The following is a 19,221-nucleotide window of genomic DNA, read 5'->3' as shown; positions in this document are numbered from 1 at the left end:
CGAATAGAATCGGTTTTGAATTGGTTCCATTTGCACAATCTCTCGTAGTCATAAAACTAAATGGCGCTTGTGCTTACAAAAAAAAGGATTGAATCAAACGACAAAAAAATCAGACAAATAGGATCAAATCAACAATTGTTATACTTTGATACAAAGAAAGGGATGAATGAGTTGGAAAAACGATTTGTACGTGAAGGAGGTGCTACTAATCTGTCAATGTTCTCCGACCTAGTACTTCGATGTTTCACTAAAACTGGTGGTAGTATCGATCTGTGTTTATCACTTCTGAGAAGATATTGGCCAAATTCAAGGATCAAACTGAGACGACGCTCTTGAAGAGAGGGAATTTGTAAAGTGGATAATGCTAACTTATTTTCTGTAAAAGCATCGCACAATATTACTTAGACTGCTCTTTTTTGTATTGACTCAAGCTGGTCACTTTGGTAAATAGTGTTATTGACCTTTGGGCCCCATACAGGACATGCATACTTTAAAATTTGTCGGATGTAAGTGAGATAGTGTCCGCATCGCATTATTTGCCTTTTTATAGATAGCTTAGCAAGGAAGATTAAGGGAACCTCTTCTAGATTTTATATAGAAGTGGACCCAGGGGGGCGTGAAGGTACCTGTCTCCCCCATAAGGTCCAAAGTTACAGTAGGTACTGGAGCAGATGGTACAGCACCTGACCAGTTTTTCCCGAGTTTGGTCTAACAAATCAGTAGGTTTTGATGATGCGAGTTAAGTTTTCTTCGACGGAAGCACAGTATAAATGTAGTATACGGAATCGTAAGATCCTATCGAAATCAGATACTATCAAAGATTTTGGGACATGTTGAGCTTCACACCGCATTCAATTCTTCTGATCGAAATTCAAGTGTCAGTCAAATTTGCTGGGAGGAATCCCTTTGAGTTACTGTGCCATTATTTTTTTAATCAAACTGTATTAATTAATATACATACATTGGGGGCTGAGTCAACTGATGAAATATCTTAGATATTTGGTATTTTATTTTTCGCCTCAACGAATCAATACCTGTTGTTCACTTCAACATTGAATAGGATTTTTTTTTCAGACATTCTGGATTTTATTTTTGCGGGAAGGAGGGAGGGAAAATCAAGGATAAAAGTATCACAAATACGTCTTGTATGGGTAATAAAATAAATTATGGACACCATAAAAACATAAGATTTCATTGGGGGGGGGAGGTGAACTCAAAGGAATTCTCCTTCCTACATACTTGTCTGATAAGTGTCCTTTGCCGATGGTATCTTTCTCGGCTATTTTTTTTCTTGGAGAAAGCATAATCCCGAAGCGGGTTTTTAAGACGCCGTAGGAAACATCAAATAAACGGTAAAATCCGTTGGAATGGAGGTGGCTCCTGTTTTGGAGTCATCAACCCCTTTTTCCTTTCATCATGGTTAAAGTTTTCAATTATTTGAAGGTTGGATCCAAAGGCCTATTCGATTGAACGACTTTTTGCACAGGTATTGTGAGCTCCAAAAGCAGCTTAGACTTTGTCAAGAAAGCACATGAATGTCCTCCAAAAAAAAGTTGCTTTAAACTCTTAGTAGTTTGGATAATTAAGTTTTCGATGGTATATGAGAATCCAAGACTGCTCAGTTATGAAGGATAGTCAGAGACAAACTATGAACTTGATTCAAAATTATCCCTGGATTTCATGGCAGTATATGCCGTGTTCTATTCTGGATACGTCATATTCCAATGGATCTTTCAGCATTCATCCTCAAGGTATTTGATTCCTTTATGAAAATTAAATTTATTTTGGGATGTTTATCGCATTTTCATTAATCACAGAAAGCTCAAACATGGTTAGAAGATAGTGTCTCTCCTTTTGCATGAAGAAGAAGTACTGTATATGCTTATGTTTCAACTTTTTGCTTTTAATTAGGCTTAGCTCCTTTTCTGTCTTTGTTTTTCGAGTTTGTTTTATTTGTCTCTCTTTATGCAGTGCGTTTTGCAATAACAGGTTTGAGAACTTTGTCGAATTCGATGGACAATAGAAGGGTTCTAGTCTATCATCAAGAGTAAGGCGATAAGGGGCAAGGAATTGAAGAAACGGTCAGAAACGGTGCTAGGCATTTTCCTCCGAGAAATTCCACGCGAAAAATCTCCTACCCTCAGGAACTTCCCCCTGTAGAAAATACCCACGGAAAATCCCCTTGGAAAGTTCCCCCAGAAATTTCCAACCTGGAATATTCTTACCCTAGGAGCTCCCTCCCTCTATGGAAAAATAAGCCCAGGACAATTCCCTGGAAAATCCCCCAATATAGTCCCCCCTATGGAAAATTTCCCTACATGCAAAATTGAGCAGCCACAAAGTAAGTACAAAATGGGTGCCTCGAAATGTCGATCAGATATCCTAAGGGGTAGCAAATTGATCATATGTCTGATTTTGATAGAACTTAGGCTAACAAGCCTTTTTCAGGAACAAAATTGAAGAAAAAATTTATAGAATCAAACAGTTCATTACATTTTCTGAGCGGAAATGTGAAAATGGACAAAAATCCTTATTCCAAATCAGCAAGCAATGAATTAAATAAACAAAGAATACAAACCCCCCCACCCCAAAAAATCAAGAAAGAGGTTTCTATAAGGCCTACAAAAATGCTAGAAGAAATACGAACATTTCGGGAGGACAAGGCTTTCCATTCATCGGCGCAATAGAAAAAAGTCTTGAGAAAATATGTTCGTATTTTCCGAGCGAAAATGGACAGAACGCCTTATTCTAAATAAGCAACTAATAGTTTAAGCAAACAAGAAAACAAAACCAGGACCGAATTTAGATCCTAAATCATGTTCCTGGAAGATGCTCTTGAATTACCCCCCCAATGCGAAAATTAAGAAAGCTTATTTCTTGTTGAATACTTCTAAGGATATTTCACCCTTTTGGACATTAACCACATTTTCTACGGAAAAATACTGCCAGACAATAGGATCCCCGCTGCAAATTTCCCCTGGAGAATTTCCTCGTAAGATTATCTCCATATATGAAATTTTGCATCCAAAGAAAACCAAAGACAATTAACATTATTCTGTTTATAAATTCAGGTAATTCCCCCCAGAAAATTTCCTTCACACTGAAAGTTCTTCCTCAGGAAATCCCTCCCCCCGAAGAAAACTCCCCCGCCAAAAATGTCTAAATGTTCCCCAATAACAAACATTATCTGTAACTAATGGACAAATTGCAAACCTACTGCCCTTTCCCTAAGTGATAGGGGGGGGGATCGTGTGATTCCCAGAGCAATAATTTTTGGGCCTTTTAGTTATGATGAACCAAATGGATGTCACAAAGTATTATTCAGACATCTTTGGGGAGAAGGGGCATGGGAAGGGCTTAAGTTTTCCTCCATTTTGTTTGGTCACTTAAAAGGGCAATTAAACTTTTATCTTTTCTTCGAATGAGCCCTCTCTCGATCTTTTAGGACCCTTCCGTGTTCTTTCTTTGGAAATTAAATACACAATTCAAAGTGTTTGTAGACGAGAGCTTTAAACTTCTACAGTAGAATTCTCTGATTATGTCACCCTTAAGGAGGAGGGCAGATGTCTCAAAGGGAGTATTTTAACGCCAAAGCCTCCTAACTCTCATTGGGTCTCCAGATAAATACAAGCTTAGCTATAAGGAAGGGGGGATAGAGATAGAGACCGACATATAATCCCTCTCGATTTCTGGGAATATTTCTGGTCTGCGCCGTTATTATCAAAGTAGAGATTAGAATAAAACCCCAAAATATATTAGACGGATATTAGACTTAATAAAAAATAAAACCAATAATAAACTAAAAATTTACCCAAAATAAAATTGATATTCTGATCTAATTAAAACGAAATATGAAGTGGAAAGTTCTCCCCCTTGCGCTCGAAATATAGCGTGGTTTTTATATGCGTTTTACTGAAAGCAATATATGTTTCAAGTAATTTGCCCTTTATTATTATAACATATGAAAAAAAGTAGAGCAGCAAAAGTTCTCGTATAGGAATTCTGGCAAATTCACCCAGTGTAAGACTTCCCCTGAAAGGTTCAAACTCTGGAAACTTCCCTCTCAATGGAAAACTCTCCCAGAGGAAAATCCGTCCTCCCGTCCCACCCGAATTATATGTGCATACTCACCAACAAAAAATAAAACCAATGGCAAATCTTATAATTTAAAAACCTTTCTCAAGGGGCTTTGGGGGGGATCGTTTTCTATTAAAAGACATAGTTATTGGGCTTTTCAACTATTTTGACAAAAAAGCTATCTCAAAACTTTGATCGGACGACTTTGGGAAAACAGTGGCGTGGGAGAGGTTCTAGTTGCCCTCCGATTTTTTGGGTTACTTAAACAGGGCACTAGAACTAGAATAAACCATCTCCCGCCGTTTAAGGCCAACTGGGTTGATACGATCACCCCTGGAAAAAAAAAACACGGATCAAATCTTTCTTTTAGAAAAAAATACAAAATTCCACATTATTGCAGATATGAACTTGAAACTTCTACAGTAGGGTTCTTTGGTACGTTGAATCTGATGATGTGTTTTTCATTAAAATTCTATGACTTCTAGGGGGTCTCCCCACTTTTTTTCAAAATCAGATAGTTTTTCTCAGTCCCGTAACTTTTGACGGGTACGACTAAACTTAATGAAACTTTCATATTTGGAATTTGGAATCAGCATTATAAGCCAATTCTTTTCATATATCCATTGGTTTCGAAATTCCGATTTTTAGTGTTTCGGTTAATATTGAGCCGGGTCGCTCCTTACTTACAGTTTCTTACCACGAACTGTTTGATTATTCATCAAAATCCAAATAGAGATCATTGAAATCTTGATAGTTTTTTCTGCGCTACCAAAAGTATTGTATTCGTAAAACTTCAGGCAGGAAGGATGGGGTACATAGACAGGGAGTAGGGCTCATGATGAATAAGGAAGCTGCTAAGTCTTGTTTAGACTGGGAAGGTATTAATAATAGAATACTAATTGCTCATTTTATGACTAAAAAGTTTAGGGTATCAGTTATAGTAGTATATGCCCCCATTGAACCAACTGATGGAGATACTAGTGACTCAGATGAATTTTACTTACAGTTACAGGAGCAAATAGACAGGGTACCAGGTAGAAATATGGTGTTTTTTGCTAGGAGATTTTAATGCCCAGGTTGGTAGAAATAGGGATAGATGGTATCCTAGCCTAGGTAAATTTGGTGTAGGAAAAGAAAACAGTAATGGCTATAGGCTTTTGCAATTTTGTAGGTATAACAACCTAGTTATAACCAATACGGTGTTTGGTCACAAAATGGCCCATAAGTTGACATGGTAGTCACGTGATGGTAAGACAGCAAACCTTATTGATTATGTTATTGTAAACAGAAGACTAGCAGGATCAATACAAGATACTAGGGTGTATAGGAGGGCCGTTATTGATGTTAAAAGTAAAGATCACCATCTAGTAGTATCTAAGGTTAATTTAAAGCTGAAATTTCGGAAGGGTAACTCCTTCCCGGAAAGTTATGATGTTGGTAGACTTCAGGATGAAAATTTGAGAAAAAAATTCCAGGAACAGTTGAGTACTAAACTTGAGGGTTTAAAATTTGACAATGTGGAAGATGGATGGAATAATTTCAGAAAAACAATTTGTGAAGTTGCTGATGGTGTCCTAGGGAAGAGTGCTAAGACAGCAACTAGGAATATTAGTGAAAAAGCTTTAGGTTTAATAGAGAGTAGAAGGGGTTTATATAAGAATTATCTGAGTGATAGGTCGTATGAAAACAAAAGGAATGTAAAGAAAGTGGAGAAAGCATTAAAATATGAACTAAGGAGATGTGAAATGGAGGCGATGGATAAAATTGCTGAGGATCTGGAAGATGCGGCTAGACGGCATAATAGTAAAATATTATACTGGCATGTTAATAAATTGAAAGGGAGTAGCCAATCCGGACTAGTCCCAGTTAAAGATAGAAATGGGGCCACAATTAGTGATAAGGAAAAAGTTAAAGAAAGATGGGTGGAACATTTTGAGAATGTGCTAAACCGAGATACAGTTGCAGGAAAAGATATAGATGAAAATGAAAAAGTTTGTGATACCTTGGATGTGAAGGAAGATTTGTTTAGTGAGGAAGAATTAGCGACAGTACTAGAAGGATTAAAAAATAATAAGGCCCCAGGTGCTGATAGTATGATTAATGAGTTCCTTAAATATGGTGGCTCTGAGGTTAGGAATAAGCTACTGAAGATTATGAACATGATTTTTGAAAAAGGGGAAGTACCCAATGATTTTAGGAAAACCGTAATTAAACCACTGTATAAGAAAAGTGACAAAAGTGAGTGTCGTAATTATCGAGGCATTAGTCTGGTCTCTGTAGGTAGCAAATTACTGAGTAATATGATACTTTTTAGACTGAGACATGCTGTAGACAAAGTTTTAAGGGAAGAACAATGCGGTTTTAGAAAAGGTAGATGATGTGCCGACCATGTTTACACTCTTAGGTTAATAATTGAGAAGTCCCTTCGATGTCAAACACCTTTGGTCCTTAGTTTTATCGATTATGAGCAAGCTTTCGATTCTGTTGATAGAACAGCGTTAACAAAGGTCTTATCGTTATATGGTATACCAGAAAAATACATTAAAGTGATCTGCGCTATGTACGAGAATAATACTGCTGCGGTTAAGGTAGGAAATGGGGTTAGCAACTGGTTTTGTATTAAATCAGGAGTTAAGCAGGGTTGTGTTCTATCCCCCTTTATATGGATCATTTTGATGGACTTCGTCTTAAGGAGCACAGGAGTGGCAATTGGAGACCATGGAATCAAATGGGGAGGAAGAACGCTCCTGGACTTAGATTATGCTGATGATTTAAGCATATTAGATGAAAGTGTGAGCAAAATGAATGAATTTTTGAGGTTTTACGAGTTCAGGGTGCTAAATAGGCTTGAAAATTAATGTTAAGAAGACTAAGTCACTAAGGCTAGGAATAAGTGAAGATGAACAGGTGACATTAGGTAACGAAAAGATTGATCAGGTTGGGAGCTTCAGTTACCTTGGTAGTATTATTAGTAAAGATGGTGGGAGCAGTGAAGATGTTAAAAGTAGAATAGCTAAAGCTCAGGGTGTTTTTTCACAGTTAAAAAAAGTTTGGAAGAATAGAAAGATAAGCCTACAAACCAAGATTAGAATATTGGAAGCTACAGTGATGACAGTGGTCAAATATGGCTCTGAAGCATGGACACTCCGAAAAGCAGATGAAAATTTACTAGATGTTTTCCAGAGAAATTGCCTACGGATTGTTCTGGGTACCCGGCTGACTGACCGTATTTCAAACAGTAGGTTGTACGAAAAGTGTTGTTCAATCCCGCTTTCTGGGGCTATAATGAAAGAAAGGTTGAGATGGCTAGGCCACGTTCTACGGATGAAGGATGACAGATTACTGAAGACTGTCCTTTTTGGCCAACCGTCTGGGGCTACACGGAAAGCAGGTCGTCCTTGTCTGGGTTGGGAGGATGTCATAAATAAAGATTTAAAGGAAATGGGAACTTCCTGGGAGGGTGTAAAGAGGGAGGCTTTAAATAGATTAGGTTGGAGGAGGAGCGTGCGTAGCTGTGTTGGCCTCAGGCGGCTTGGTGCTGCAGTGATTTATTAGTACTATTAGTAGTTTACAGTTTCGTGATGTATTTAAACAAATAGAAAAAAATTTTCAACTGAAGTAAGGAGCAAGCATAAACCTTAAAATGTAACCTTAAAACCTTACTAGCACTCTTTTAAACCTTAAAAGAGTGCTAAGACAGCAACTAGGAATATTAGTGAAAAAGCTTTAGGTTTAATAGAGAGTAGAAGGGGTTTATATAAGAATTATCTGAGTTATAGGTCGTATGAAAACAAAAGGAATGTAAAGAAAGTGGAGAAAGCATTAAAATATGAACTAAGGAGATGTGAAATGGAGGCGATGGATAAAATTGCTGAGGATCTGGAAGATGCGGCTAGACGGCATAATAGTAAAATATTATACTGGCATGTTAATAAATTGAAAGGGAGTAGCCAATCCGGACTAGTCCCAGTTAAAGATAGAAATGGGGCCACAATTAGTGATAAGGAAAAAGTTAAAGAAAGATGGGTGGAACATTTTGAGAATGTGCTAAACCGAGATACAGTTGCAGGAAAAGATATAGATGAAAATGAAAAAGTTTGTGATACCTTGGATGTGAAGGAAGATTTGTTTAGTGAGGAAGAATTAGCGACAGTACTAGAAGGATTAAAAAATAATAAGGCCCCAGGTGCTGATAGTATGATTAATGAGTTCCTTAAATATGGTGGCTCTGAGGTTAGGAATAAGCTACTGAAGATTATGAACATGATTTTTGAAAAAGGGGAAGTACCCAATGATTTTAGGAAAACCGTAATTAAACCACTGTATAAGAAAAGTGACAAAAGTGAGTGTTGTAATTATCGAGGCATTAGTCTGGTCTCTGTAGGTAGCAAATTACTGAGTAATATGATACTTTTTAGACTGAGACATGCTGTAGACAAAGTTTTAAGGGAAGAACAATGCGGTTTTAGAAAAGGTAGATGATGTGCCGACCATGTTTACACTCTTAGGTTAATAATTGAGAAGTCCCTTCGATGTCAAACACCTTTGGTCCTTAGTTTTATCGATTATGAGCAAGCTTTCGATTCTGTTGATAGAACAGCGTTAACAAAGGTCTTATCGTTATATGGTATACCAGAAAAATACATTAAAGTGATCTGCGCTATGTACGAGAATAATACTGCTGCGGTTAAGGTAGGAAATGGGGTTAGCAACTGGTTTTGTATTAAATCAGGAGTTAAGCAGGGTTGTGTTCTATCCCCCTTTATATGGATCATTTTGATGGACTTCGTCTTAAGGAGCACAGGAGTGGCAATTGGAGACCATGGAATCAAATGGGGAGGAAGAACGCTCCTGGACTTAGATTATGCTGATGATTTAAGCATATTAGATGAAAGTGTGAGCAAAATGAATGAATTTTTGAGGTTTTACGAGTTCAGGGTGCTAAATAGGCTTGAAAATTAATGTTAAGAAGACTAAGTCACTAAGGCTAGGAATAAGTGAAGATGAACAGGTGACATTAGGTAACGAAAAGATTGATCAGGTTGGGAGCTTCAGTTACCTTGGTAGTATTATTAGTAAAGATGGTGGGAGCAGTGAAGATGTTAAAAGTAGAATAGCTAAAGCTCAGGGTGTTTTTTCACAGTTAAAAAAAGTTTGGAAGAATAGAAAGATAAGCCTACAAACCAAGATTAGAATATTGGAAGCTACAGTGATGACAGTGGTCAAATATGGCTCTGAAGCATGGACACTCCGAAAAGCAGATGAAAATTTACTAGATGTTTTCCAGAGAAATTGCCTACGGATTGTTCTGGGTACCCGGCTGACTGACCGTATTTCAAACAGTAGGTTGTACGAAAAGTGTTGTTCAATCCCGCTTTCTGGGGCTATAATGAAAGAAAGGTTGAGATGGCTAGGCCACGTTCTACGGATGAAGGATGACAGATTACTGAAGATTGTCCTTTTTGGCCAACCGTCTGGGGCTACACGGAAAGCAGGTCGTCCTTGTCTGGGTTGGGAGGATGTCATAAATAAAGATTTAAAGGAAATGGGAACTTCCTGGGAGGGTGTAAAGAGGGAGGCTTTAAATAGATTAGGTTGGAGGAGGAGCGTGCGTAGCTGTGTTGGCCTCAGGCGGCTTGGTGCTGCAGTGAGTTATTAGTACTAGTAGTAGTTTACAGTTTCGTGATGTATTTAAACAAATAGAAAAAAATTTTCAACTGAAGTAAGGAGCAAGCATAAACCTTAAAATAAAGATAAATTACTCTTTATGTAAGGGGTAATGCCCCCTTCTCAACACTTTGTTCATAAAAAAAAAGTTTTTTTAGCTCTTTGAAAAATCTTAAAAAGCCAACCTTCAGAGTAAAGAGTTGGGAGCTAAGGAGCAGACATTCTATTCAAATAGGTTCCAAATCAGTTCCTTGCTTTCGGTTGAAAAGCTCTTTTTATTATTTAATTTCTGATTGTTTTCCAAATCATACCCAGGACTAACCAAGGTATAATTTGACGTACCAGTCCCTTAAATCCCTGGTTAATTGCCTTTAAAATGTGTAAATCAATAATTGTACGTTCATTAGTACCGTCTTACGTTTAAATTTTAAATTTCTGTTTTGGATACAATTTGAATATACTTAAAAGATTGGCGATGAACAGTAATTTTGGTGAGAAGTCCTTGTTAATATTACTACTTAAGAATATCGTTGGATGAAAAGGAGCATTATTGTTTGTATGGATGGAAATTCTTCGAGCCTTTTTTTTCTTCTACATAACTGAAGCCATCACAACCTCTACAATAGGATTTTCTTATCGGCAAATACATTGCATACATTCGTTTAAACCCATTGATGTACTTCGTATAAATAGAAAAAGAAAAATATTCCATTTAAGATTGCTGAAACCTAAGTTCCTAGCAGTATTTGCCACCCCAAAGAAATTTCCTGGCGGGGCTGATGATAACTTGCCTTGCCTTTTCCACCTCTCTGCTGGTAGATATGGGAATGTAGCATATTAGCTGCATAGAAAAACATTTTAATTAATTTCTACTCCCCCTACCTCTTTCAACGTTTATCTGGAGCCTCAGGAAGAATAAGCAGTTGTTCCATTAAAATGTTCTTTTGTAGGAATTACCCTACCCCCACCTAAACAATGACTCGCCCCCCTTTATTATAACTAGACCCCAACAGCTACATAGCTGTATAGACCCCAACGACTAGTCTATATATATATATATATATATATATATATATATATATATATATATATATGTATATATAAATAAGTTGTTTGTCTGTGTGTCTGTCTACTGACGTCATGTTTGTGTGTCGACTGACGTCATGTTTGTCGACTGACGTCATTATAAGGATTGAGCTGTATGTCGTTATGAAGTTGTTTGTCGTCTGACGTCATGTTTGTCGACTGACGAAATTACAGACCGGGACACAAATGACGACCGGGACACAGAGAATATAAATGACGACCGGGACACATCATATACCAATTCAAAAACGAATGTATTCAAGCCGAAGTAGCTGAGTTGGTAGCTGAGTTGGTAAAGAAAAAAAACTAAAAAAGGTAAAAACTACAAAAAAACTAAAAAGAAAATACTAAAAAACTAAAAAAGGTAAAAAACTAAAAAAAGGTAAAAACTAAAAAAAGGTAAAAAACTAAAAACAAAAAAAGAAAAGAAAACTAAAAAAACTAAAAAAGCTAAAAACTACAAAAAAAACTAAAAAGAAAAAAAACAAAAACTAATAAAAAAAACTCAAAATCTAAAAACTGAAAAAGAAAAAAAACTAAAAAAAGGAAAAAAAACTGAAAAATAAAGGAGAAAAGGAAAACTAAAAACCGAGACACAGGTAATATAAATGACGACTGGGAAACTCAAAGAGAAATTACAGACTGGGACACTGGGACACAAATAACGACCGGGAGATATAAATGACGACCGGGACACTCAAAGATAAATTACAGACCGGGACACAAATGCCGACCGGGACACAGGGAATATAAATGACGACTGGGACGCTCAAAGAGAAATTACAGACTGGGACACTGGGACACAAATGACGACCGAGATACTGGGAATATAAATGACGACCGGGCCACAGGGACACAACTACAAGGGGGATGCCGGGGGCACAGAGGGATATATAAATGACAACGGGTACACAGGGAATGTTTGATTAGCAATCACCATCAACAAAGCTCAAGGGCAATCATTAGAATAATCAGGTATAGATCTGAATACGGATTGTTTTTCCCATGGACAATTTTATGTTGCATGTTCAAGAGTCGGTAAACCTGACAATCTGTTTATATGCACAGACAATGGGACATCGAAGAATGTTGTATATTCGCAAGTTTTACGTGCGATATATATATATTTCTATATTCACAGGTGGGACACAGGGACACAACTACAATGGTGCGTAACGACTTACGTGCGCGGGGGGGCGCGAAGTGCCCCCACCAACTAGGTGTTGGGGTGGCGCGAAGCGCTACCCCAACAGCTAGTATATATATATATAAATAAGTTGTTTGTTTGTGTGTCTGTCGACTGACGTTATGTTTGTGTGTCAACTGACGTCATTTTAAGGATTGAGCATTATGCCGTCATGAAGTTGTTTGTCGACTCACGTCATGTTTGTCGACTGACGAAATTACAGACCGGGACACAAATGACGACCGGGACACAGGGAATATAAATGACGACCGGGACACTCAAAGAGAAATTATAGACTGGGACACCGGGATACAAATAACGACCGGGACACAGGGAATATAAATGACGACCGGGACACAGGGACATAACTACAACGAGGACGCCGGGGGCACAGGGGGGATATATAAATGACGACGGGGACACAGGGAATGTTCGATTAGTAATCACCATCAACAGAGCTCAAGGGCAATCATTAAAATAGTGAGGTATAGATCTGAATACGGATTGTTTTTCCCATGGACAATTATATGTTGCATGTTCAAGAGTCGGTAAACCTGAAAATCTATATATATGCACAGACAATGGGACAGCGAAGAATGTTGTATGTTCGCAAGTTTTACGTAGTTAAAACATATATACACATATCTATCTATATTCACAGGTGGGACACAGGGACACAACTACAATGGCGCGTAACTAATATGGCGCGTAACGACTTACGCGCGCGGGGGGGCTTGGTGGGGCGCGAAGCTCTTCCACCAACTAGGTGTTGGGGTGGCGCTAAGTGCCACCCCAACAGCTACTTATAATAATAAAATACACAATTGAAAAAATACATAATTTAAAGGTCTTTTCCTATTATTTCAAGACCAGGAAGTGCGAAAAGTCTCGAGAACCCAAAAACCCTTTTTCGACCAAGGTGAGGTTAAGGTAAAGGATACGGCATTGGACTCTACAGTCCCCTACTGGCGGTGCTGATCTCTGTTTCTTGACCCTTCAGCCAGGAAGTGGAATGGGGGATGGGGGGCCAACCATCCTGTGCTTTCGCACACCCTTCCTGTTTACCTTCCCCAGATTTCTCCAGGTACCCATTTAGAGCTGGGTCGACTCTGGCTGAACAATTGGGTTCACCGGGATTCGAACCCGCGTCCTCATAACGTATGTAGTGTTATAATAATTTAATATATAATTGAAATAAATAATTTATAATTTTTTTCATAAAAAACAGGTTTTCAAATAGACTAAAATTGCAAACAAATTTTTCGGTTCGGAAGGATACTTTTGATATACATACTTCTATTTTTTCTGTATATTTTAAATGTTGTGAACTCTTTTATTCAAACTTGTAAATTTTTTTTTAGAAATTTAAGCGTGGTTAGCATTTTCAGTTAATTACCTATTGATATCTAACAAATTGTCATACAAGCATAATTTTATGCATACTGTGGATGACAAATTCACAGTTCTTCAATTAAGTAAAATGCGCATCACGTCTAAATTTTTACAAGTTTGAATAGAAAACTTCACAACATTCAAAATACTCAGAAAATTTTGAAGTACGTATATCAAAATTATTCTTTAGAAGGGTTTATTTATTTTTGAAAACTGGGTATTTTTACGTGCAAGATTTTGGCCGATTTTGGTTATGTTATTAAGAAAAAAATTCAGAAATTTATGGTGCAAAAAATTCTGTTGAGAAATTGCTAAGGTTTGGCCTTTTTGTAGTTTTACTGAACTATAATAATGCCGTCCATAAAGAAAAACGTTACCGACATTTGGAGTCTATAGTATAGCTGTAAACCCGGATGCTAGGAAAAAATGGTGGCAGAAAACTCTAGCATCCGGATATTTCTTCCAGGGGGGAATATACCTCATATATGAAATGAGGATTTCCAATAAAAAAATAATAATGTAGAACTAAAGAATGAAAATACTCTCCATAAAGAAAGGCTTAATAATGCTGGACATTTTTCTTTAGAAAGATTGAAGTGATTTATTATTTCTTATACATCGATCGGCCAAAGTGGCCCACTTTAACAAAACAGATGTTGGAGTGACGACTCATCACAAACAAATAAGTTATCCTTCCATAAGAACAGTCAAAGCAGTTGATCAGTTTATATGCTTCAGATGACTATGTTGACCACAACCTAGTTATATATATATATATATATATATATATATATATATATATATATCAGTGAACGTTTGTTTCAGAAACTGGATTGAACCAATATCTATGTTGTGATGTTGACAACTATCACATCAGATTAAGCGTATCAGAGAACCCTAGAATAGAAGTTTCAGGCTCCTATCAACAAAAACGTGGAATTTCGCATTTTTTGCCACAAGCCAAATCACGGATGCGTGTTTATTTGTTTGTTTTTTTTTTGTTTTTTTTTTCCCAGGGGTGATCGTATCGACCCAGTGGTCCTACAATGTCGTGAGAGGGCTTATTCTAACGGAAATTAAAAGTTCTAGTGGAAAATTGGAGGTTACCTAGGCCCCCTCCCACGCTCATTTTTTCCTAAGGTCACCGAATCAAAATTCTGAGATAGCCATTTTATTCAGCATAGTCGAAAAACCTAATACATATGTCTTTGGAACGACTTATTCCCTCTTAAAACCCGTGGGAGGGGCTGCAAGTTACAAACTTTGACCAGTGTTTACATATAGTAATGGTCATTGGGAAGTGTAGAAACACTTTCAGGGGGATTTTTTGGTTATTGGGGAGGGGTTAAGGGGACGGGGTTATGCGGGGGGAACTTTCCATGGAGAAATTTGTAATGGGGAAGGGAATTTGCAGCATTTTTTAGCTTTTTTTTAAAGAACAGTGAAAAAGTAAATATGAAAAGTTTTTTTCAACTGAAAGTAAGGAGCAGCATTAAACTTAAATTGAACAGAAATTATTACGCATATGAGGGGTTCACCTCCTTCTAATACCTCGCTCTTTACGCTAAAGTAATTTTATTAATTTCAACTATTTATTCTTCGGCCTTTGTGTTTCAGGGGTCATTCTTAAGGAATTAGGACAAAATTGAAGCTTTAGTGTAAAGAGCGAGGTATTAACGAGAGGGCGAACCTCCTCATATACGTAATAAAAATATACGAATTTAGAAATTCGTTACGTAAGTTAATTCGTAAGTTACGTATATTTTTACTAATAAAAACGTTCGTAAAAATTAAAAGTTTTTGTTTCCTTTTTAAATAACCCAAAAATTTGAGGGTAACTAGGCCTACTCCCCCGCTCCTTTTTCCTCAAACTAGTCCTACCAAAACTATGAAAAAGCCATAAAAATAAATTAATATGCAAATTTCGTTTTAATTTTTCACGTGCGGAGAGCCAAAATCAAAACATGCATTAATTCAAAAACGTTCAGAAATTAAATAAAAAAAAAAATGAAAGGGGCTGTTCCTTCCTCAACGCTCCGCTCTTTACGCTAAAGTTTTTCATTGTTTTAAAAAGAAGAGTTGAGAGAAAGAGTCAATATTTAGCGTAAAGAGCGGGGTGTTGAGGAGGGAACAGCCCCTTTCGTATACGGAGTAATTTCTGTTCGTTTTAAGTTTTAATATCGCTCCTCACTTTCAGTTAAAAAAAAACTTGTTTTTTTTATTTAATCAAACAGTTCGTGGTAACGAACTGTAGTAAGGAGCGACCCGGCTCAATAGTAACCAAAACTCTAAAATGTGGAATTTTGATACCCATAGCTACATCAAAAGAATTGCATTTAATGCTGATTTTAAATATATAAGTTTAATCAAGTTTAGTCTTACCCATCAAAAGTTACGAGCCTGAGAAAATTTGCGTTATTTTAGAAAATAGGGGTAAACACCCCCTAAAAGTCATGTCAGAGAACCCTACTGTAGAAGTTTCAACCTCCTATCTACAGAAATGTGGAATTTTATATTTTTTGCCAGAAGGCAGATCACGGATGCGTGTTTATTTGTTTGTTTTTTTCCCAGGGGTGATCGTATCGACCCAGTTATCCTAGAATGTTCCGAGAGGGCTCATTCTAACGGAAATGAAAAGTTCTAGTGCCCTTTTAAGTGACCAAAAAATTGGAGGGCACCTAGGCCCCCTCCCACGCTAATTATTTTCCCAATGTCAACGAATCAAAATTCTGAGATAGCCATTGTATTCAGCGTAGTCGAAAAACCTTACAACTATGTCTTTGGGGATGACTTACTCCCCCACAGTCCCCGTGGGAGGGGCTACAAGTTACAAACTTTGACCAGTGCTTACATATAGTAATGGTTATTGGGAAGTGTACAGGCGTTTTCAGGAGGATTTTTGTTTGGGGGGAGGGCTTGAGAAGAGGGGGATATGCTGGGGGAACTTTCCATCGAGGAATTTGTCATTCCCACTTTACACCCTTTGAAGAAGTTCCAAATTGGCACAAGGATGACAAGGACAATCTTTTCGTTGGCAATCTCTAATCCTTCATTCACAGGACGCATCCTAGCCAGCTCATGCTTTCTCTTATTATAGCCCTAAAAAGCGGGTTGAACCACATTTTCGTACAGCTTACCGTTTCGAATACAGACCGACAATCGGGTACCCAAGACAATCCATTTGCAATTTCTCTGAGAAACATCGTTCCGATCCTCCGTCTTTTGGAGCGCACACAGTATAGAACCATACTTGACCACTGTCATCACTGGAGCTTCCAGTATTCTAATTTATCTGATCATTACCTTCACTTATCCCTATTTTTAGCGATTTAGTTTTCCTACCATTAAGTTACAAACCTATTATTGCACCCTGAACTCCCAAAACATCCAAAGATTATTAACTTTGATAAAATTTTTAGCTACAATGTTCAATTCATCAGTGCAATATAAGTTTAAGAGAGTTTTATATCCCCCATTGATTCCGTGTTCTCCCTTTGCCTTTGCTGTGCTACTTAGGACAAAGTCCATCGAAATTATCCATGGAGATAGATCAGAACCCTGTCTAACTCCTGATTTGATATGAAAATAGCTACTAGCCTTGTCTCCTGATGTATCCACTGCAATCATTTTGTTTTCCATAGTACTAATCACTTCAATGTATTTAACTGGTACACCATACACCGATAGGACTTTCGCTAAAGCTCTTCTATCAGGTAAACTAAACGCTTGCTCATAATCTATAAAACTCAGAACTAAATATGTTTGATGGATCCCTTAAATTGATTCTTGAGTGAAAATTTGGTCGGCACACCCTCTCCCTTTCTTAAAACCTCACTGTTCCACTCTTGAAACTTTACCTTCTTCATCTCTAAGAATAAAAAATAATATCATACTAAGTAATTTGCTTCATGCAGAAACAAAGATAATACTTCTATAATTACCCCACTCACTCTTACCACCTTCCTTACAGAAAGATTTAATTAAAGTTTTCCTGAAATGGCTAGGTACCCCTCTTTTCAAAAGCCATATTCATTATCTTCAGGAACTTGTCTCTAACTCTACAACAGCCATATTGAAAAGACTTATTTATCACACCACAAAAAAACATATGAGTTCATTATTTTAATCCTTTTAGTACAATCACTTAGTCCAGTCCTTCCCTTCCAAAGTGTGACCTTTACTTTTTGTGACAATTACTTAGTCCAATCCTTCACTTCCAAAGTGTGACGGTGACCTTTGCTTTTAACATGAATAAAATCATTCTAGTATGCCCAAGTATCTTGTTTTAATCATGCCAGTCTTTGGTTTACAATAAGGTAATAAGTTTTTAGGATAATCGGATTGTGAGGACAGTATAGATATAATAAACATTGACGGAAGCTTCTATCTTCTTCATTCAAAGATTTTTTGACATGTTTAGGTCGAGTATGTCTCCTTGATACTACCTTCACGATGCATCTGGTTTTTCGATCAAAATTCATGTTTCAGTAGAAATCGCAGAGAGAAATTCCTTTGAGGGATAGTTGTAATCTATTTTTAGAACAAAATTGCTTTATATATAAATTTATATTGAGGGCTTAGCCAGCTGATGAAATGACTTGGATTTTCAGTATTTTTTGTTGTATCCAATAATTCTGCACCTGTCGTTAATTTTAATAAAGAATAGGATTTATGCATGAACCCTCGATTTTTCTTTAGGGAGGGGGGCTAACTTTGTGTGACATAGACAAATTGCTTAATTAATTCAATTAACTATAAAAAACATTGCAAACATGAACTATATTTGGGGAGGGGGAGGGGCATCTCATAGACCTTCGTCTTCCTGCTTTTATGTCTCATAAGTGAAATTTGTAGATATTATCTATAACGACTCACTTCTGATTTTTTTTTTTTTTTTTTTTTTTTTGAGAAGCTTAATCCTGAAGCGAGTTATTAAAACGCAGTGTGAAATGTGAGATAAGCTGTAAAACCCGATGGAATAAAAGGGAATCATATTCTGGAGTCACAATCCCCTTCTTTCCTTCATCTTCGTGAAAAATTTCCATTGTTAGGCTTGATCCAAAGGGCTATTTGACTGAATGCATTTTTGCACGGGAAAAGTGAGTTTTAAAAGCAGTTTAGCCTTCGTGATGAAAGTACATGACTTTCCTCCAATAAAATACAGAGAACGCTTGGTTTCAACTGTTAATAGCCTAGGAGGAACTACGAAATTGATTCAAAATTATCCCTGGATTTCATGGCAGTATATGCCATATCCTAATTTGGATATATCGCATTTTAATAGATCTTCGAGAATTCATCCTCAAGGTATTTTATTCCTTTATGAAAATTACATTTATTTTGGCATTATTAGTGCACTGTCATTTATCATAGTGAGCTAAAACTTGGCTAGAAAATATTTTACGTTCCGTTGCACGAACAAGAAGTACTGGATATGCTCATGTTTCAACTTTTTGCTGTTAATTCGGCTTTGTTCCGCTTTCCGTCTTATTTTTTGTTTGTCTTTCATTTTGTTGTGCATTTTGCATTAATAGATTTAAGAACTTCTTCCAATTCAAAAGACACTTCAACGGTTCTAAACTACTATCGGCATGGAATTGAATATCATCAATGCATTGAAAACTTCAAAGTTGACAAAGCGCGTAATGATTGACGATAATCCATTTCTTATTGAGAAACTGCGTTTCCACTTTTTTTTTAATATTTTGTTGTAATTCAAACATTTTGTGGTGCCGAACAACGCGTAGGAAGCAACTCACCCTATTAGTAACCGAAGCAGGTGAAAAAATAGGCTTGGGTGACAATATATATAT

General features: G+C 37.0%; 1 protein-coding gene across 5 annotated transcripts in view; it reads left to right on the top strand.

The window, feature by feature from the left end:
• LOC136030079 (uncharacterized) overlaps nt 1–19,221 on the top strand; it is a 142,793-nt gene that overhangs the window by 28,610 nt on the left and 94,962 nt on the right. The window contains exon 2 of one of the 5 annotated variants that reach the window (XM_065708733.1): nt 1,444–1,751. The exons of 3 other annotated variants lie outside the window; for them this stretch is intronic. In XM_065708733.1, coding sequence (XP_065564805.1) covers nt 1,601–1,751 — 151 coding nt within the window. In that variant the 5' untranslated portion in view covers nt 1,444–1,600. The remainder of the gene's footprint in view (nt 1–1,443; nt 1,752–19,221) is intronic. One more of the 5 variants, XM_065708743.1, reaches the window with a different exon arrangement.

This window comes from Artemia franciscana, chromosome 1, assembly GCF_032884065.1.
Source record: "Artemia franciscana chromosome 1, ASM3288406v1, whole genome shotgun sequence".
Taxonomy (NCBI): domain Eukaryota; kingdom Metazoa; phylum Arthropoda; class Branchiopoda; order Anostraca; family Artemiidae; genus Artemia; species Artemia franciscana.
Note: the sequence above shows the minus strand (reverse complement) of the source record. Positions and strands in the feature narration are given on the sequence as shown.